The 20753-nt window shown below is 42.7% G+C and overlaps 4 protein-coding genes across 6 annotated transcripts; 2 read left to right on the top strand and 2 right to left on the bottom strand.

The window, feature by feature from the left end:
• Positions 1 to 8436: 8436 nt before the first annotated feature.
• LOC104818510 (pectinesterase PPME1-like) lies at positions 8437 to 9958 on the bottom strand. The gene is made up of 5 exons (XM_010548123.1): positions 9755 to 9958; positions 9382 to 9660; positions 9047 to 9253; positions 8686 to 8924; positions 8437 to 8596 (listed from the first exon to the last, which is right to left on the bottom strand). Exons 1-5 carry the CDS (start codon positions 9956 to 9958, stop codon positions 8437 to 8439), a joined length of 1089 nt encoding a protein of 362 aa, XP_010546425.1.
• A 1010-nt stretch (positions 9959 to 10968) lies between these two features.
• LOC104818297 (pentatricopeptide repeat-containing protein At4g33990-like) lies at positions 10969 to 12486 on the top strand. The gene has a single exon (XM_010547821.2). The coding sequence runs from the start codon at positions 10969 to 10971 to the stop codon at positions 12484 to 12486; it is 1518 nt and encodes a 505-aa protein (XP_010546123.1).
• A 361-nt stretch (positions 12487 to 12847) lies between these two features.
• Positions 12848 to 15366, top strand: LOC104818292 (pectinesterase PPME1-like). Of its 2 annotated transcripts, none has more exons than XM_010547814.2 (4): positions 12848 to 13128; positions 14111 to 14593; positions 14674 to 14912; positions 14991 to 15366. In XM_010547814.2, the coding sequence occupies exons 1-4, from the start codon at positions 12919 to 12921 to the stop codon at positions 15148 to 15150; spliced, it is 1092 nt and encodes a 363-aa protein (XP_010546116.1). In that variant the 5' UTR covers positions 12848 to 12918; the 3' UTR covers positions 15151 to 15366. The 2 variants fall into 2 exon arrangements, with proteins under 2 accessions (XP_010546116.1, XP_010546117.1); XM_010547815.2 differs by lacking the exon at positions 12848 to 13128 and adding an exon at positions 13361 to 13525.
• LOC104818293 lies at positions 15288 to 20511 on the bottom strand. Of its 2 annotated transcripts, XM_010547817.2 has the most exons (13): positions 19045 to 20511; positions 18789 to 18923; positions 18523 to 18667; positions 18269 to 18361; positions 18062 to 18187; positions 17631 to 17889; positions 17303 to 17469; positions 17088 to 17198; positions 16924 to 16975; positions 16745 to 16854; positions 16527 to 16655; positions 16249 to 16338; positions 15288 to 16140 (listed from the first exon to the last, which is right to left on the bottom strand). In XM_010547817.2, exons 1-13 carry the CDS (start codon positions 20346 to 20348, stop codon positions 15580 to 15582), a joined length of 3282 nt encoding a protein of 1093 aa, XP_010546119.1. In that variant the 5' UTR covers positions 20349 to 20511; the 3' UTR covers positions 15288 to 15579. The 2 variants fall into 2 exon arrangements, with proteins under 2 accessions (XP_010546119.1, XP_010546118.1); XM_010547816.2 differs by having other exon boundaries at positions 18062 to 18361; positions 19045 to 20510.
• Positions 20512 to 20753: the final 242 nt, after the last annotated feature.

Here is a 20753-nt window from a genome sequence, read left to right as displayed (position 1 = left end):
AAAGGAGTTCTGGCGGTTGGCTCATGAGCCAGTCAATATTTTTGCGAATCCGGGCTGGTTCGCGAGCTAGAAAAAATAATTATTTTTTTAAAATTTTAATTTTTTATATATACAATTATATTTTTATTATATATTTAGTTTATTTTATTTAAAATATTAAATTTTTTATTACATTTTAAATCTTTTTAAAATATTTTAAAATATTAAAATTATTTTAAAATATTTTTAAATATTAAAATTATTTTTAAATATTTTTTAGTATTAAAATTGTATTTTAAATATTTTTTAGTATTAAAATTATGTTTTAAAAAATTATATATTTAGCTCGCGGGCCGGCTCGTTTGGCTCGCGGGCTCGGACAATCTGGGCTGGGCTGACCTATTTTTAGCTCGCTAAAAAACGGACTGGGTTGGGCTGAGCTGAAAATTTTCTAGATCGTGACGATTCGGGTTGGGCTGGGCCGGGCCAGCCCGATTTACACCCTACTTTTCCTTGCCATTGCGAGTTCTTTTTATAGTCTTATAAAAAAAATACCATATATAGTGATTGATGATATGAATTATATTTTGTGGTAGAAAGCATTCAAAAAAATTATATTTTCAAGATTACAAAAAGTTTTCCCCCCCAAAAAAAAAGCAAATAACTTATTGAAATCGATCGAAAGCATGTTTTACGCGCACAAATTCTAAACTTTATAATGCATGGCCATTTTTTAGAACTAACCAGCATCGATTAAGAAAAAACTATAATAAATATATAGTCCAACATACCAATCAATGATTATTGATTGACTGCATGCATTTATTACGATGTAAAAAATAAATCATGTCCATATAAACACGTGCATAGGCGACTCGCTACGTATATACAAAACAAACATTTAATAATATACCCAATAGATAAAACTTCTTTCTAATCCATATTTGAGTTTCACTTGAGGTAATTTAAATGAGAAATATAGTTTTTTTTTATAATATGTGATTTGACCATTACGCTCACGAGCAGAATCTTAGCTTGAGCTCATACGGCTCCTCTAGGGATGGAGGGTGGAGTTCGAAATTGGATGGATCACTCTTTGTGTATTCTTACTTAATGGTTGAATGAGTCATTCCTGACAAATGAGAAATATAGTTGGGACGAAGATATGATAAATTTTTATATTATTAAGAAAACATTTAATAATATCAATCTTCCATTTTATTAGCACTAAATTGAACTTCTTTTTAATACGTTAGGCCTAGTAGATATTAATTAAGATCGCTCTGCATTTGTTGATTCTCCCTTTAGTAATAATTGTTAATAGAATATGGTTTGTACTAAGTTTTGCAACATTTCCAGTGTGTTTTATTACATATGAGAATACTATATATGATAAAAATATGTGTCGTAATATAATTATTGATATATATATATATATATATATATATATAGCTTCTTTCTCAGATATGTGCGTGGATGTGTCATGTGTGAGTGAATTAAAATTTACGGAGAGATATAATAGTAAGATGAAAGAGACAAAAAATTATTACTTGAAAATATCTATTAACGTGCGACATTGATATAAAAGAGATGTTTCAGAAAAGTCTTTCTCTGATGTGTATTTCATATGCTCGAACATCTATTTATGTACAAAACGTAACAACCAACTCTAGCTAAAATAGGAAGAGATAGCGTCAAATCTAAACGTATATACAACTGAATATGTCAATATATATCTGGAGATATATATTGCCAATACCCCCCCTCAAGTTGGTAAGTGCAAATGTTGCACACCCAACTTGTCAAGAAACCAAGCAAACTCCTTCTTGCCCAATGCTTTGGTGAAGATATCGGCGAGTTGGTCACGTGTCGAGACATGTTTGGTGACGATGTGTCCATGAGCAAGATGATAACGGATGTAGTGGCAATCGACCTCGATATGCTTAGTACGTTCATGGTACACGTCGTTATGAGCGATATGCAAAGCGGCCTGGCTGTCGCAGAACAACATCATTGGCGAGGAATGATCGACACCGAAGCTGGATAACAAGCTCTTGATCCACAGCAACTCACATGTAGTGACGCGCATTGCCCGGTACTCGGATTCGGCCGAGGACAGCGAGGGAATAGATTGTTTCTTGGTTTTCCATGAGACGGGCGATGTACCGAGCTGAATGAACCAACCGCTAACTGATCGACGAGTAACGGGACAACCAGCGTAGTCGGCATCGCACCACCCATGCAAGCGTAAATCGGAATCTGCGGGAAAAAGGAGTCCCTGGCCGGGATCCGACTTTAAGTATCGAATGACATGGATCGCCGCCGCCCAATGATCCTGCCGAGGATCATTGGCGAGGAATGATCGACACCGAAGCTGGATAACAAGCTCTTGATCCACAGCAACTCACATGTAGTGACGCGCATTGCCCGGTACTCGGATTCGGCCGAGGACAGCGAGGGAATAAATTGTTTCTTGGTTTTCCATGAGACGGGCGATGTACCGAGCTGAATGAACCAACCGCTAACTGAACGACGAGTAACGGGACAACCAGCGTAGTCGGCATCGCACCACCCATGCAAGCGTAAATCGGAATCTGCGGGAAAAAGGAGTCCCTGGCCGGGATCCGACTTTAAGTATCGAATGACATGGATCGCCGCCGCCCAATGATCCTGCCGAGGGTTCTGCATGAATTGTGAAAGGACATGGACAGAATAACAAAGTTCGGGGCGAGTGACGGTGAGATATATGAGTCGGCCCACCAGTCTTCGGTAACTACTCGGGTCAGCAAGGAGTGGACTATCGGACAGTGAAAGGCGCTGGTTCTGATCCATCGGAAACCCCGCCGGCTTGCACCCGAGCATGCCCGCTTCTGAGATGATGTCAAGGGCATATTTCCTTTGACTCACATGTATCCCGGTGGAATTTCTAGCCACCTCCAAACCCAGGAAAAATTTAAGAGGTCCTAAGTCCTTCATGTGAAAGCATGAGCACAAGTATTCTTTGAACGCGTGAAGGGCTGTTGACGAATTTCCAGAGATAATCAAATCGTCCACGTAAACAAGGACACATAGCTGGGTTGATCCGGCGCGAAAAGTGAAAAGAGAATGATCGGATTGAGACTGGACAAAGCCATATGTCAACAAGGACGAGCTCAACTTCTCGAACCAACACCGAGGGGCTTGACGAAGACCGTAAAGTGATTTGCGAAGCCTACATACACCATCGGAGCCCTGAGATTCAAAACCCGGAGGAAGTCGCATGTACACCTCTTCGCGTAAGTCACCATGTAAGAAGGCGTTGTGTACGTCCATTTGATGAATCTCCCAATTTCGAGCAGAAGCAACTGCGAGAAAAGTTCGAACAGTAACCATCTTAGCTACCGGTGCGAACGTCTCTCCATAATCGAGCTCATCGACTTGGCGATTGCCAAGAACCACCAAACGTGCTTTGTAACGTTCGACCGAACCGTCCGAGCGATATTTGATGGGTCGTGCTAGGACCTCAAGCACCGGTTCACAACCGGTCTCGGATCTGGTCCGCGGGCTTGCGCAGCGGAATTGGCGTTCAAAACGTTTTTGAACCGCCCACGGACCAAGGTTTCGGTGAAGAACCTCTTGGAGAGTTGAACTAACCTTTTGATTCCGAATCAGAAGGTTGTTGCAGATCACAGCCAGGTGTTGAAGCAGCCAACACCCTCTTGAGTAGTCCACACCCTTGGGATGGTTTCCAACACTTGGAAACTTGCTTGCTAGAGCTTGAAGAGATCAAATCTCTTGTGTATGATCTCAAGAACGATTTCTTGAGTTTGGGAGAGTTTCAGAGCAGTCTTGGCTCTTCTGGAGGTCAAGAGTCGAGTTAAGAATGATCCAAATCATTCCCCACGCGTACCTACCAAGAAAAGCCGAGATTTTCGCAATTTGGTGTTTTCAGACGTCCGGTCCGCCGGACCAGGACTTGGTCCGCCGGACCAGACGAATAAAACACGCGGTTTAAGTTCGGTCATGGTCTTGGTCAGCGGCTGACCAACTCTTGGTCAGCCGGACCAAGACGCCTTATGCCGACAGTCGAAGTTTTCCGCGATCCGGCGGACCAGAATCTTGGTCCGCCGGACCAGCCAAGCTACGTCCGCCTGACTTGCCGGTCCGGCGGACCAAGATTTCGGTCCGCCGCCCCAGCCGAACTCCGACCTCTCGTCCCGCTCCGTCTGACTGCTCTGGTCCGGCTGACCAATTCTGGTCAGCTCCGGACCAGGCAGTGCATTTTCGGACAAATTCCAAGTGCGTCTGGTCCGGCTGACCAACTCTTGGTCCGCCGGACCAGACCTCAAAGACCAAGAAAAATCCGATTTTTCCCGTCCGTGTGATCCCGTCCATACACGTCCATCCCATATGTGTGTGACCCTTTAGGCTCCTCCGAAGACGGCAGTAAATACGAGATCCAATCTCGCTTTACAAATCATAAGCGGTCTCTAGCAAGACATTATGATTTCCCGCATCGGAAAGAGTTAGATGTGATCTAACCGAAAAGCTAGAGATAGCTCAAACGATGATCCTCTTTGTCTCACGATATCATAATCGAACTCATAGTTCGAATGCTTTGTCGTATCCCGAGTAGACTGTTAGAGATAGATGACATTCATCTATAGTGTGGCCACACATTTCCACAGTCCCACTCCTACGACGGGCCCAAGCGATATCTCTCTCTTTCGAGAGGGACAAAGTTCCATCTTGACTATCTACTATCCATTACATGATTCATAATGTACCCGAGCCCCGTCTTTATAGTCGTCCGGTTAAAGACGACGTTTGACGCAGTCAAAGTACATTACTCGTCATGATGGATACAATAGATATCTCAGGTCTGAGGATCCAAAGTGGATAAATCCAAACGACAATCTCACGCGAGTCATCCAGTCACTTGTTCCAAACAAGTACCCATGACCGTAATCCGTATCCAATACGTATGATCATCATTATGATCATCGATTACGCCTCATGTTAGTCTTAATTCATCATCGTTCCCACAATGACAAACGACTAAGGAATTTAGGATCGTTCGTAACGATCCAGGGATTATCATTATTTATCAAATATGCAAAATAAATAATGAATAAATAATGTATTCATCCAATAAATACATCATATCATACATAGTTCTCATATCGTATGATCATCCTAGAGCATTACATCCTTCAATATTTAATCCGAAATATCCACTGACAACCGATAGCCTTCTTGTCCGGCGGAAGGGGTTCGATAGTCCATGTCTTGTTCTTTACCAACGCGTCAATCTCACGTTGCATGGCCGCCTTCCATCGAGGATCGCGACTCGCCTCCTTGTATGAACGTGGTTCAACACCCTCCGAAACAGCGGCTAAGAATGCGCGATGAGACGAAGAGAAATTAGAACAAGTAACAAATTGTGTGATTGGATACGGTGTACCTGAGGAGCTATGTGGTGCAAGTGAGCTAGGAGACGGGCTTACGACACGAACGGTGTTTGTGACATGGTCCTTAAGACGTGTGGAAGGGAACTTGGCACGTTTCCCTCGGCCTAAGTCGTCTGTGTCTACAGGAACATGGTTTGCGATATTGGAGACAACGGAACGGCCCCCCCTATCGTTCGAAACCTCGACTGGGAGAGTATTTGCCGGTGTATCAGAATGCTTGGTCGCGGAATCTGCCGAAGAAGAAGTAGAAGAGGGATCAACAGATGATGGTGCAAACGATGTCAAGCGAGGTGGGATATCGTCCTCCTCAAGTAACACAGGCCACGAAACCGGAGCAGGATTTTCCGAGGAGGATTGCTGGAGAGGAACAGGGTCAGCGAAGGGGAATCGGTCTTCGCAGAAGGCGACGTCACGTGAAATAAAAAAACGTTTCTTCTCCAGGTCATATAGACGCCATCCTTTCTTGCCAAACGGGTAACCGACAAACGCGCAGCGAATGCTTCGAGAAGAATACTTGTCGCCTTTATGATCTTTGTTGTGAGCATAGCATAAACAACCCAATGTGCGAAGGTGAGAATAATCTGGTTTGCGCCCATGGATAATTTCGAACGGCGTTCGCCCGGACAGAACAGAAGAAGGAGTCCGATTGATAAGGAACCCGGCGGTCAGCACACAGTCTCCCCAAAACTCTCATTTGTCGAATGTGTATCTCGTCGAGGGATTACATGTTAATCTCATCTCCGTCTCTCAACTATTGGACGATCGTGATTGTATAATACAGTTCACTAACCGAATGTGTGTTATTCAGGACCTACGTACGAGGACGCTGATTGGAGCGGGTGAACTCCGAGACGGGCTCTACTTTTTCCGCGGCGTTGACACTGTGGCGGCCGTTGGTTCTTGTGACAAAGTTCCTTTAGACGTGTGGCATCAGCGGTTAGGCCATCCTTCGTTGAGCCAAACACCGCGCGAGTAGTCGTCAACAATGGTGAGAAAATATTTAGCACCGCAATGTGCCGGTGTGCGATAAGGGCCCCATAAATCGCAATGTACTAGCTGAAAAATCTCGCTTGCTTTATTTGAACTCAATGGAAACGAAGAACGAGTCTGTTTGGCTCGAAAACAAATATCACAAGAATCAACCGAAAAATCACTATACGAACGACAATCATCTCCGACAACTTGCTCTACTATCTTGAACGAAGGATGGCCTAACCGCTGATGCCACACGTCTAAAGGAACTTTGTCACAAGAACCAACGGCCGCCACAGTGTCAACGCCGCGGAAAAAGTAGAGCCCGTCTCGGAGTTCACCCGCTCCAATCAGCGTCCTCGTACGTAGGTCCTGAATAACACACATTCGGTTAGTGAACTGTATTATACAATCACGATCGTCCAATAGTTGAGAGACGGAGATGAGATTAACATGTAATCCCTCGACGAGATACACATTCGACAAATGAAGATGCGCTGTCAAAAATACGGAGCCGGACTGAGAAGCGAACGATTGTCGGCCATCAGGAAGAATGATGCTCGACGATGTCATCGGAGACAAGTTCGTCAACAACTCAGGACATCCGGTCATGTGGTGAGAGGCACCAGTGTCGAGTATCCAAGGGACATTAGAGCACATACCAGAAATAGTCTCCGTAGCTCCGATTTTTCCGGCATTGAGGAGCGAGACCAATGTTTGCCACTGTTCGTTGCTCGCAGAAGGCGACGTCACGTGAAATAAAAAAACGTTTCTTCTCCAGGTCATATAGACGCCATCCTTTCTTGCCAAACGGGTAACCGACAAACGCGCAGCGAATGCTTCGAGAAGAATACTTGTCGCCTTTATGATCTTTGTTGTGAGCATAGCATAAACAACCCAATGTGCGAAGGTGAGAATAATCTGGTTTGCGCCCATGGATAATTTCGAACGGCGTTCGCCCGGACAGAACAGAAGAAGGAGTCCGATTGATAAGGAACCCGGCGGTCAGCACACAGTCTCCCCAAAACTCGATCGGAAAACAACCCTGAAAAAGAAGTGCCCGAGCCACGTTCAGAATATGACGATGCTTCCGTTCAGCGCGTCCATTTTGTTGTGGGGTATCCACACAAGAAGTCTCATGCACTATCCCATGGCTGCAGAAATAGTCACGCATGCAAGTAAACTCGGTTCCGTTGTCAGAACGAACTGCACGAACTCTCGTATTGAACTGTCGATCAACCATTGCCATGAACTCAATAAGATGACGTGAAACCTGGCTCTTATCAGACAAGAGGTAGAGCCAAACACCGCGCGAGTAGTCGTCAACAATGGTGAGAAAATATTTAGCACCGCAATGTGCCGGTGTGCGATAAGGGCCCCATAAATCGCAATGTACTAGCTGAAAAATCTCGCTTGCTTTATTTGAACTCAATGGAAACGAAGAACGAGTCTGTTTGGCTCGAAAACAAATATCACAAGAATCAACCGAAAAATCACTATGCGAACGACAAAACAACGGATGCGAGAGAACCAATCCGGGGTTATCGCTGGGACTCAGATCATAAGGAGAAATTGTTCTCCTCAGAGCCTCAGAAGTCGCGGGTGTCGGAGTCGAGGACACCGTCAGATCGGCAGACGTCGGTGAGGTTGAGGTGGTAGACATGAATGTCGGTGGAAGAACACGAAATCAGAATTGGTAGGGCTCTGATACCATGATATAAAAGAGATGTTTCAGAAAAGTCTTTCTCTGATGTGTATTTCATATGCTCGAACATCTATTTATGTACAAAACGTAACAACCAACTCTAGCTAAAATAGGAAGAGATAGCGTCAAATCTAAACGTATATACAACTGAATATATCAATATATATCTGGAGATATATATTGCCAATAGACATACATACATACATACATACATACATACATACATACATACATACATACATACATACATACATACATTGAAATTAGACATATAATCAAAGTGCATGCTAAAACATCATCCGAATAATTAATATATTATTGTGTGTGATGTTATAGAGCAGGAGGAGGGAGCAGCCACTTAGAACCCTGAATGTAACCAAGCGTCAAGAAACGAGCGGCCTCGTTCGAGTCCAAGCTCCGCGTGGAAGCCACGCGCTCCTCAGTGTTAGATCCTGGTCCGTAACACTTGTATTCTCCGTAATACACACTACTGCTCAATCCCAAAAAAGAAAACGTCATCGTATATTCGTACGTACAAATACACGCATACTAGTTATACTAGGACATATATATATGTACCTGTCACGGTCCGGCTCGCTGTTCAGTTGCCAACCGGTCGGGTTAAGGGCACTTGTCATCTCGGTATAAGCATAAACGACCTTCGGATGAGACATCCAGGCCCGACCCAAGTAGATTTCGGATCCTGTCCCGGTCACTCTACAGTGTACGAACGAGTATCCACTCGGGTCGGCTATGGTCTTGCCGGCTTGTGCCGTAATCACTCTCATCCCATTTCCCACAACGTTCAGCTGTGTGTTCTGCCACAACGTTACGCGCATACGTATTCATAAAACAATGTATGTATTGATCTGTAGAAGAGACGAATGAAGAAATCAAGATTGAAATGTGTATATATATACATATATATGTATGTATATACCAGGTATATAGAAGTTCCACTTCCGAAGATGAAATCGAACGTTCCTTCGATGTAACAGTCTTTGAAGAAATGGTATCCAATATCGTCACAGAGTGTGTCTTGGAAACCGTGGAATTCGCAGTTGTAGAATGCTGCTTTGTTTCCAGATATCCTCATTGCCAAAGCTTGTGCCCCTTTCATCTTTCCATCTGGCATCGGAGCTGAATTCTATATATATATATATATATACACACACACATACACGATAATATATATACCGAAATCCATGCATTAGTTCCATTTCCCACGAACAAAAACTATTATATATATATATATATAGAGAGAGAGAGAGATACCTTGAGGATGATATTGACGGCCATGAAGTAATCAGACAGGACGATAAGCGAAGCACTGTCTACGGTTCCGTACTTGGCGGCTGTTCCGTGGTACGTCAAAACGGGCATGGCATCAGGTCGTCCGTACAACGTGATGAAAGGTTTGTTCCGGTCGATCGTAACCTTCTCTCTGTATTCTCCGGGACCCATCTTGATTATCACTCGCTCTTGGTTCCCTTTCGGAATGCTTTTTATCGCCGCCTTCAACGTCTTGAAATCGCCGTCTCCATTCTTACTCACCTGTCAAAACCATTGTTCACAAATCATTACATTCTCGATCACGCATGTATATATATACGTATACATATATATATATATATATGTGTATCGGCACCGTGATGACACGTGGAGCAGCCTCGGCGGCGACGAGGGCGGGATCCAACGTGGCATTTCTGTGAGCCAACGGTGCGACGTTGGCCTTGAACCATTCCTCCACTTCTGCTCTGTCCTCCGGAATCGGCGTCGAATCGCCGGCTAGAACCGCCGGTGAGGCCAAAACCACGAGCACTGCTACTAGCTTCAAATGCATTTTCGCCATATTTTATTTCCTTTTTTTTTCTTTTTCTTTAAATTTCAATCGAAAAAGGAAAACAATATATTTTTTTTTTTTGTAGTTTGCTTTCGATGTCACTGGATAATGCGTGTATATATACTGTTTCATGCATGTGTTGGGGGTTAAGGCAGAGCGAAGGAGAACATATCTGTTGCACGAGCGTTTTCCTATTCTTGTTTTGTGGTTTATATTCCTTTTTAATCATTCCGTTTCATATTCTTTTGGGTTACATTTAATTTTCGCTATTTTGAGTTTTCCACACCAATTAATTTTAAATTATTAATCAGTTAATTTGCCTCCGGACAGTGATGATGATGAGGTGTGTGTGTAAACAAATTACTTCCTAATCACAACTTAATTAGGGTTTCGGCTTTGCTCATCCATTTAATTTTCTTTTGGGTAGATATATATATATATTTTTAGCTGTAAACCGTTAAATTTAAATGTGAAAAAAAACCCGTTAAATTTAAATATCAGTAGCAGATAAATTTAAAATTAAAATAATCTCACGACGTCGTTCCTCACTCATCGCGGCATCCTCGAGTTATGTCGGGAAATCCCTTTATTGTCCTCGGATTTTCGCGCGCGTCTTTGGTTCATTGGCTATGGCTTTTTTGATTCTTTCCTCCGCAACTCTGGCTACATGACTGCTCTTCGTCTCTCCATTGAAAGCTCGAACATTTTGCGTTCAACAAATCACGGTACCTAAATTTCACCGAAAACTCATCTAACAAGTTAAATTTGACAAAAATAAAAGAAGTCAAGAAAAAACGCACTGGTCTGTGGCTGTATATCGGAATAGGGATGAGGGAAGGCGATGCATGGACGGGAGCGCGATGATTAGGGCACGCATCAATGGCGGGCGGGGGGGTGAATTGATGGATGACTTCCTTTGTCGCGACGTTCTCAAGGAATGTGCTTTGAATTCATTGGTTAGAGAAGGTAGAGCGGTTGGAACTGGGTTGGATTCAAGTTACTGTTTTCAGTTTTCCCTGATGGATATGTACGCAAGATGTGGCCAAATCGACGATACACGCAAAGTGTTCGACGAAATGCGTGTTAGAGACCGGTTTTGTTGGAGTCAGATGATGTTTGCCTATAAAAACGCGAAACGGCCAGAATCAGCACTTGCGTTGTACCAGGAGATGAAGCAGAACAATGTCGATGCAGATTCTGTAATAATGGTGAATGTCGCCTCAGCTGTTGCGCAGTTGAGGAGCGTAGTTTTGGCTCAAGGTATCCATGGAAGTGCCATGAAACATGGGTTTGTTTCTGATTGGTATCTTCAAGCTGCCATGGTAGACATGTACGCAAAATGCGGCGAAACGGGTGAAGCTCGAAGAATTTTCGATGAAATGAGGTTAAAGGACTCAGTTTGCTGGACAAGTATGATCACTGCGTATGAACAAACCTCTCAGCCGAGAGAATCTATTGGGTTGTTCTTGATGATGCAACGAAATAGGGTTTTTGCAGATTCTGTGACGTTAATCAGTGTTGTCTCTGCTATTGCACAGGTGGGAGGTTCTTCCCGTGCAAAATCTGTACACGCTTACGCCGTTTCAAGTGGTTTCGTCAAGGATGCTTCTGTCGGGAACTCGTTGATAGCTATGTATGCTAAATGTGGACAGACTGAAGAAGCACGCCTCGTGTTTGATCAGATGGATAGAAAAGACATTATCTCGTGGAACTCGATGCTTTCGGGTTATGTCCAAAACGGGTTAGCTTGTGAAGCTTTTACACTCTTCAATGAGATGTTGGCTTCTGAATGCAAGCCGGGTTCAGTAACAGCTCTGGTTATTGTGTCTGCCTGTACTTATCTTCGTTCCAGCCAACTCGGGAGGAAAATGCACGATCTTATAATCAAGAACAAGATCAAGATCGACACGAATGTTAGTAATGCATTGATGGAGATGTACGCCAAATGTGGAGATTTAGAGACAGCCAGAGACATTTTCAGACAGATTCATCCGAGCCAACGTGACGTAAAATCTTGGAACGCGATGATTTCAGGCCACGGGATGCATGGACACGGAGAAAAAGCACTCGAGTTCTACTCTAAGATGAAGGAACAAGGCATAAAACCCGACCGTATAACCTTCCTGTCTGTGCTCTCCGCCTGTAGCCACGCAGGACTGTTCGTCCAAGGCAGAAAATGCTTCGAAGAGATGGAAGAACACTCAGTGACCCGCGATTCCCGACACTACGCTTGTGTTGTCGACATGCTCGGGAGATTAGGGTTCTTACGAGAAGCACACGATCTGGTGAAGGGCATGGAAATTGAACCGGATGATAGTGTTTGGGGAGCTTTGCTCTTAGCTTGCAGGATCCATGGCGATATAGGACTGGGAAACATGGCGGCGAGGAATCTATGTCGGAAACATTCTGGATGTTATGTTCTTATGTCCAACATAAACGCAACGTTTGGTAGATGGGAAGAGGTCATTCAGCTGAGAAGAGAGATGGAGGTTAAGGGAATGAAAAAACCTGCAGCTCTCAGTGCTCTTGATCCTTAAACGTGAGTTTATGAGCAATTAAAACCCTAGTTCTTGAATGATTCATGGTTTGCACTGAATAATTTGTGTATTTTAAGGTTTTTTTTATTATATATAATTGTAAAGAAGATGACCACATTTGAGACTGATAAATTATGAACTTATAAATTAAATAATAAACATACCACGACAATGTTGAAAAAGTCAACTAGGCCTTGTCTAAAGCCAGAAAAACCGGTAAAAAAAAATACGAAATTAAAAAATGTATATACCACAAACCAAAAATAGTAAATGAAAATAGAACGGAGATCTCCCGGCTACGCACAGTATATAAAGCCCCGATAGATGACGCTTCATACTTCATCCTAAAAATAAAATAAAATAAAAATAAAAACAAAAACAAATAAAAGAATAAAATATTTTTTTATTTTAATAAATAAATAAAATAAATAAATGGCACACTTCACATGGTTGCCATTAGTGGCGGGGGGCGTGGCCATGACGTCATGGGCGGTGGTTTTGGCCAGCGACGCGACGCCGATTCCGGAGGCTAGAGGCCAGGTGGATCAGTGGTTCGCCACCAACGTCAAGGCACTGAGCCAAAGGAAGGGCACGCTGGACCCGGCGCTCGAGGCGGCCGAGGCCAAGCCACTTGTCATCACCGTATGAAAAAGACTCTTTTGCCCCTCTTCACGTTTTTATCAGGAGAAGGATGAATGGCCATTTCGGATCCATTTTTTTTAAAAAAAAATCTGAAATCATACATTCTTATATTTACATTTTATTGAGAAAAAAATTCTTATTTGGAAAAACCATAACTATATGATTTTAGTATAGAATTGGGTTCGGATATAATTATGTATTTTTTTAATTAGATAAAATAAAAAAGGTGGCCATGACGTCATGGGCGGTGGTTTTGGCCAGCGACGCGACGCCGATTCCGGAGGCTAGAGGCCAGGTGGATCAGTGGTTCGCCACCAACGTCAAGGCACTGAGCCAAAGGAAGGGCACGCTGGACCCGGCGCTCGAGGCGGCCGAGGCCAAGCCACTTGTCATCACCGTATGAAAAAGACTCTTTTGCCCCTCTTCACGTTTTTATCAGGAGAAGGATGAATGGCCATTTCGGATCCATTTTTTTTAAAAAAAAATCTGAAATCATACATTCTTATATTTACATTTTATTGAGAAAAAAATTCTTATTTGGAAAAACCATAACTATATGATTTTAGTATAGAATTGGGTTCGGATATAATTATGTATTTTTTTAATTAGATAAAATAAAAAAGGATAACACTATTTTTTAAAAAAATTTATAAGATATATCTATTTTTATTTATTTTAGAAAAACTAAATCATCCAATTTTTACATTCAATTTATTTTTTATTGATAAAGCTATTCATTATTTAAAAAATCGATTTTTAGCCTTTCTTTTATATCCCATTTAAATTTCATTTTTTCGATTTTAAAAAAATTATATCTGTATAATTTTTATATAAAACTCGATTAGGACATGGTTATTCAATTTGGATGATACAACCAAAATGGCAAACCCTAACTTTTTAAAAAATTTTGTTTCTAGAAACTAATATATATATATATATATATATACATATAGGAAAATTAAATAAACAAAAATGGGTGCAGGTAAATAAGGGGGGAGGTCAGTTCCGCACGCTGACGGAAGCGTTGAGGAGCATACCGGCGGGGAACAGCAGGAGAGTGATCATAAGAATGGGACCCGGAGAATACAGAGAGAAGGTGACGATCGATAGGAACAAACCCTTCATCACGCTGCTCGGAAACCCCAAGTCCATGCCCGTCATCACCTTCGACGGCACCGCCGCCAAGTACGGCACCGTCGACAGCGCCACCCTCATCGTCCTCTCCGATTACTTCATGGCCATCAACGTCATCGTCAAGAACACGGCACCGGCGCCGGACGGGAAGACGAAGGGAGCGCAGGCGCTGGCGATGAGGATATCGGGAAACAAAGCGGCGTTCTACAACTGCAAGTTCTACGGATACCAAGACACCGTCTGCGACGACACCGGAAGCCATTTCTTCAAAGACTGTTACATCGAAGGAACCTTCGATTTCATCTTCGGCAGCGGAACCTCCCTCTACCTGGTACTCTCTCTATATATGTGTTATATACATGTGTATGAATGAATGAATCTCATCACGGTTTTGTCTGAAAATGAACGCAGAGGACGCAGCTGCACGTGGTGGGGGATGGGATAAGAGTGATAACAGCGCAGGCGGGGAAGAGCACGGCGGACCAGAGCGGGTACTCGTTCGTACACTGCAGAGTGACGGGAACTGGGGAAGGAATCTACTTGGGTCGGGCTTGGATGACTCACCCTAAGGTTGTCTACGCCTATACCGAGATGACAAGTGTCGTCAACCCATCTGGTTGGCACCATAACCCCGACATCTCTCGCGACAAGTACGTACTACTTATCTATACCTCCCCCTATGTATATATATACACACGTTTTATATATGTATATGCGTGTATGTATAGGACGGTGTTCTACGGGGAGTACAAGTGCTATGGACCAGGGTCACTGAAGCACAAGAGAGTGCCGTACACTCAGGACTTGGACGCAACAGAAGCTCGTCGTTTCCTGACACTTGGTTACATCCAAGGTTCCAAGTGGCTCCTCCCTCCTCGTGCCTTCTAATCCAATTCTTTTTTTTTTTTTATAGAAAAAACACCTCCACATAAAAATTATTACAAGAAATTGTACAAAAAAAGAGGCCTGTAATGGTCGGTTTTTCCAGTTCTTTTTTTTGGTTTCCTCTGGTATGGCAAATTGAGTATATGAAGCTCTCTCTCTCCATGTTGAAGGAGTAGAAGCTTATGAAATTTTGTTTCTAATAAAAATTCTACTTATGGATACAACGTCTCTCGTTTCTTTCACACGTATATGTTCTTTCCAAGTATCCGAAATACAATGCATGAGCAAATGATAATTTGCATATACACACAAGCGAGATGTGACCCCACCCACCCAATGAATATACACATCGATACATACAGGTTCTAGAGAAGGAAAGGCATTCTCGTTGCTTGAGACGCAAGCAACCTTGTTCCCCAAATGACCTAGTTTTCAGCAGCTCAGTGACGAATCGACATGGCTCCTCCACAGTGTCTCGGCATAAGTCTTTTCCTCTTCCTTCTCCTCTATAATAACACACTCTCCTCTTTCTCCGGCTTCTTCTTCTTCTTCCTCAGCCACCTCTTCTTCCTTCATCGCTTCAACTGCGCCATCGAAACTTCTAGAACCTTCCATAACCTCAGCCAGAGCTTCCCTCATAGCCAAACCAGTCGCCGGCTTGTCACTAGGCCCATATTTCGGAGGCGGGACCGCAAAAGGCAACACGATGTCATCAAGCTCAGACCTTTCGCTGTTCTTGTGGCTCGAGCCCGTTTCTTCATCATGGGGTGGCGGGAAAACGAAGACAATCCCGAGTTCGTAGTTGCAGACACGAAGCTTAATCAACCCTGAAGAAGAAGATCTGACACCGTTGTAGGATTCATCCTCCTTGCTCCTCGATGATCTGTGTATGGTCTGTCCCCAAGCAGCTGCGCTAAAGTTATGTGAGCCACAGTAAACCCAACCAAAGGAAGACGAAGAATTCGTCCTGGAGGTGAAACGCCTTCTAGCCACCTGTTGATGATTATGACATTACCAGTTGAAACCAGATGAGGAACAGTGTAAAGATTTCATCTTTTTTAACTGTGATGGTTTTCTCTGATGTAGATGTTACTCTCTCACCTTGATATGCATAGGGTACCCAATTCTATCATGAGGATTGGGAACTGCATCATGAAGAATGTTGTCGTGCCTCAACCTCTGCCAGGTTTTCTGCACATTGCAGTATGTGGGCAAGTGAAAGAAACCGAGTTATTTATCACCTCATCAGAATCAAAACCAGGGGAAAAAGGTTCATGAAACTTAGTCAGACCATCCTTTCAAATGATTGATTTCAAGTTTTCACAATCAGGAACTTTCTTTTGTGTGTAAAGCTATATATATATATATACATATGCTACCTCAGAAAAACAAAGTAGACGCTTTGAGGATATGACACCTTCATGAGAGCTCTTGACTCTATCAATGGTTGGAAAGCAAACTCTAATAGAGGGAGCTTTCCGTTCTTCACTAGCAGTCCAGCAGCCCCACTGATCAAGAAGACGGGCCAATTTATTTCCGTGCACATAGAAAATGAGATAATAACTTCTCGGTATGCTTTGTAATAACAAAACAGTACCCCTGGGTCAGACTCTTGGGAGTCTAAATTCTGCAGGGCCTTTTTCCCAGCAGCTGATGAAAATGCAGCTAGAAATTCTGCATTCACTGAGCCACCAATGGAGGATGAACCTATCACAGAGAACAGATGTAAACGGAGCATCCCGATGTATTACCAGCGAAAGCATTGCAAACACTCACTGTAGGTGAAGTCAGATTCTTGGGATTCAGGCCACTTGTACCGTCCTACAATCTATGTGAAAAATCAACACAGAGAACATAATTAGATAATAAATAGATGAATTCAAACACAAGACAGAGATATAAAAGATGTTTTAAAGTGTCACCATGAAAGGATTACCAACCTCTTGCAGCCTCCACATACCGATACATCGCTGAAGTGAAGCGATCAGAGAGCATAATGCCACTGCATGAAGTGGTTGAATCAGTTTTGACATGTCTGAAAAGGACACCCCCTGGAAAGTTAGAAGCGATAATCAATTATCTCCAGCTGCTTTTAAGTTTCCATAGTCTATTATTAATGCAAAGAATCTCACAAACAATTGAAGAAACACCGTGCCTGTAATACATGCAACGTTAGTTGCACCTTCTGGTTGCTCCTACGAGAAGCCGCTCCAAGGACTTCATCGCGATATACGTAGCCCACAAATCTAAAGAATCCAATATCCCACAAAGGAGAAACCCATTTTGCAACATTCTTTGGCAGAAAGCCTAACTGGACACAATCTGGCACAAGGCAATTCATGGAACAGACAGAACATGTGAACTCATGTCAAAAGCATTCAATTCCAGTTTAAAAAAAAAACTATAAATCTTCTTCTTAAGGTCCAAGTTCAACCATTTCAATACATGCAAGTCTCTAGGAGCCAAGCAGATAAGATCTTTACCATCTTTGGAGTTATCATCGGGATTGGGAACAAGAATACCAACAGCATTTGCATCAGCAGGCACATTAGTGTTTCTTCTCAAAACAAGTTCAAGCATTCCGAGAGAATTTTCTCGACTTCTACTGAGATAAGAAGCCAGTCTTTTTAGTTGTGCCCCCATCGAATCTGTGGCAGCACGGAAAAGGTAACTGAGACCAACTACGGATGTTTCAACAGATCCCAGAAAGTCTTCATCGTATGACTGTGAAATATGACTGGCCTGGCAAGAAAGGGATGCATCAATTAACAATTCCCATACACAGGAGACAACCAAAACTAACAGAAAAATTTGAAACTCAACTATTTCAATCATGAATTGTAATACACAGTTTCAAGAAATCAACAAACAGTTGGCATATGAAACTGCAAACATGGAAGACTGAATTACTCACCGGATGCAGGCAAAAAGAGTCTGTCAGATGAGATGGCCTATAAGAATGAATTCCGGGCACTGAAGCCACAAGATGACCTGCTGCCCCTTCAAAGTCGTACTTTGTGAACTCGATGATCCAGTGGGCCTGACTTGGAACATCAGCCAAAAGTGACGCGACAAAGCCAGCCAGTTGAGCACCAAAATCTGAGCTTAAACCAGAACTTACATCTCCTTCATGCTGGCCAAAAAGGGATAAATAAACAGGATTTTTTCTTCGAGGAAAATCTTGCCACCAAATTGTGTTGGTCACGTCATTCCACTGGAATAACAAATAATCATTACAAAATTAGAATTATAAAGCTCTCTGGATATGTCTAAAACCTCACAGCCTACACCTTCGGCTCATGACACATACCAATATACCCTTGACTAATAACTAGCTTGTCTAAGTGGACATTTGTTGAAAGAGATTCAAGTTACCTGTCTTGCTACTAGGTTTGCAGATGTAACAACTACACGAATGCTATCTACTCTTTGCAAAATAAACAACTTAGGATGATGGCAAGCAATGCCGTGCTTCTTGCGATCTCCCCCAAATGCAATTTCTTCAGGAAATGGAGGAAATCTAAGACAGTACAAAGACTCATTAGAAAAAAAATAATAACGAAATAGTCATCTATCGAAATCAAAGAAACAACCGTGCAGAAGTTCAGTTTAACAGAAGTATTGTAAAGTGCTACACGTACACTACAGATAAATTTGGGTAATCTGGGCAAGGAGCAGATACTCTTGCATCAAGGCTCGACTTCCAACATCTCTCAGCGTTATGACATGCAATAGTCACGGGCATATGGCTAGGTATCTCACAGAAAGACAGAAACCTAGCGATACAAATTTGTTAAGACTCTTGAACAAACACAGGTAACAAATGAGGATATAATTATCATTTTCACCTCCCTAGGATAATAGACAATATAGAAAAGGAGAGTTATTTTAACGTACCATAAGATATCACTTGTAAATGTTGCAATGAAGATTTGAGAAATGTTTTCCACAGGGTGAAAAAGTTCTGGCAAGGAAACAACCCGTTGACAACCCGGAAATTTCTGTCCATTACACTGAAGGCGGTTTAGAAAAAAGTTCTTCCCAGATGATGGCGGGGAACATTGGTGACTTTTATCCTTGTCGGCACAATCAACAGAACGAGCATTTCCCTTTTCCCCATTATTGGGAAAAGTAGCCCTAGCCTTATCACTGATAGCAACACGAGGGACTATGAATTTTTCTACTTTACCAATCAAGTTTGAAGCTTCTGGTGTTGTACCCGACAGTTGGTTTGAGCATTCATCACTCACCCTTAAATCACATAAACCTTGCTCCTTCTCGGAAACCTCAACACATTTCTCACTATTTTTTGCTGCCAAACCTACTTTTGATCCTAATAATTTGGTTGCACAACAGGATTGGCATTCTTCCTTTCTGGGATCTGACATAACACATAGCCTAAGGCAAGATACAGGATTATCACTATCCAGTATATGCCTACAATAGCTTAGAAGAGAATTCACCCTTGTAAGATCGCCCACATGTTTCAGTGTAGAAACCCCAGAAACTGGAGAATTGATTCCGTCTTCCTTCAAAGCGAAAACCCTTTTACTTCTCTTCCCACTGGAAAAAGTTCCTCGAGAATGCCCTGAGGAGGCTGATGCCAAAACCATGCGACACCTATCTTCCGAAATCGAAGCATCTCTTTCTCCAAAAACAATCTCTTGAACCACAAATCCAACTCGAAACTGTTTAAGGCACAATCCTTCGTTTCCACAGACAAACAAAACCTCATCGCCAGTCCAAAGTTCCTGAACCGTGTCCTTCCTAACCCTAACACGATTAACATAGACCCCATTCAAAGAAACCCTACTTTCCAAACTTCCCAAATCCTCATCTCCTTTCTCCAGTTCATCGACGCCGATCAATCTTCTTCTAAACTCATCAACACTAGAACTAAAACTAGCAGAAGTCAAGGTAATGACGCCATCCGAAATGTAAAGTTTACGACTTTGGCTATCAAATAGAATCTGACAATGTTTTCTACTGATGGTTCCATGTCTGAAGACGAAATCACATAACCTATCACTTCGGCCGATTGTGTACGGTCGGTCTGGTTCGATAAGAACCGACTCCAAGGGCAAGCCCGAAGACCCAGAAATCAAAGGTGTACCAAAATTGCGAATACGAATCAAAACTTTCCCGAACACTCTTCTTCTCTTCTGACTTCTACCTGCGGAATTGAAGCCTGGGTCTTGCATAAGACAAGAATCACGAATGAAAAAGAGAATCAACACCAAAAAAGAAGTAAGTGTTTTATAAAAAATGATCGGAATAGGAAAATCAAGGAAATAGATGAAAAAAATTAGGGTATTGAACCCGGAAGGGAAAACACTGAAAAAGCAAAACCCTTTTCCCCAAATCGATATTGCCTGTCTCGGTTGAACCCTTCCGTTACTTAATTTTCCCTCTCAAACTGAGGGTCAATCCTGGCGGGGTTCTGTCGATTTTTGTTTGGATGGCAGGATATAAGTGCCCTTGAACTGGATACTGTATTCCCCATTTCATCTTCAGTTATCAGTTCATACTAAACAAATTTGTTTGTCATTGCATTTATGTTTGGGTTCCAGGATACAAGTATCCTTGACCTGGATACGGTATTCCTC

The sequence above is a fragment of the Tarenaya hassleriana genome, unplaced genomic scaffold, assembly GCF_000463585.1.
Source record: "Tarenaya hassleriana unplaced genomic scaffold, ASM46358v1 Cleome29, whole genome shotgun sequence".
Classification (NCBI taxonomy): domain Eukaryota; kingdom Viridiplantae; phylum Streptophyta; class Magnoliopsida; order Brassicales; family Cleomaceae; genus Tarenaya; species Tarenaya hassleriana.
Note: the sequence above shows the minus strand (reverse complement) of the source record. Positions and strands in the feature narration are given on the sequence as shown.

Coding starts and splice junctions, on each gene's coding strand:
- LOC104818292 (XM_010547814.2), top strand. CDS start 12,919: ATGGCACACTTCACATGGTTGCCATTAGTGGCGGGGGGCGTGGCCATG. Junction 13,129..14,110: donor CCAAGCCACTTGTCATCACC/GTATGAAAAAGA, acceptor AAATGGGTGCAG/GTAAATAAGGGGGGAGGTCA. Junction 14,913..14,990: donor CCCGACATCTCTCGCGACAA/GTACGTACTACT, acceptor GTGTATGTATAG/GACGGTGTTCTACGGGGAGT.
- LOC104818510 (XM_010548123.1), bottom strand. CDS start 9,958: ATGGCGAAAATGCATTTGAAGCTAGTAGCAGTGCTCGTGGTTTTGGCC. Junction 8,925..9,046: donor GTGGAACTTCTATATACCTG/GTATATACATAC, acceptor ACGTTGTGGCAG/AACACACAGCTGAACGTTGT. Junction 8,597..8,685: donor AGCGAGCCGGACCGTGACAG/GTACATATATAT, acceptor GGGATTGAGCAG/TAGTGTGTATTACGGAGAAT.
- LOC104818297 (XM_010547821.2), top strand. CDS start 10,969: ATGGATATGTACGCAAGATGTGGCCAAATCGACGATACACGCAAAGTG.
- LOC104818293 (XM_010547816.2), bottom strand. CDS start 20,348: ATGCAAGACCCAGGCTTCAATTCCGCAGGTAGAAGTCAGAAGAGAAGA. Junction 17,470..17,630: donor CGATGATAACTCCAAAGATG/GTAAAGATCTTA, acceptor GCCTTGTGCCAG/ATTGTGTCCAGTTAGGCTTT. Junction 16,855..16,923: donor AGAATCTGACTTCACCTACA/GTGAGTGTTTGC, acceptor TCTCTGTGATAG/GTTCATCCTCCATTGGTGGC.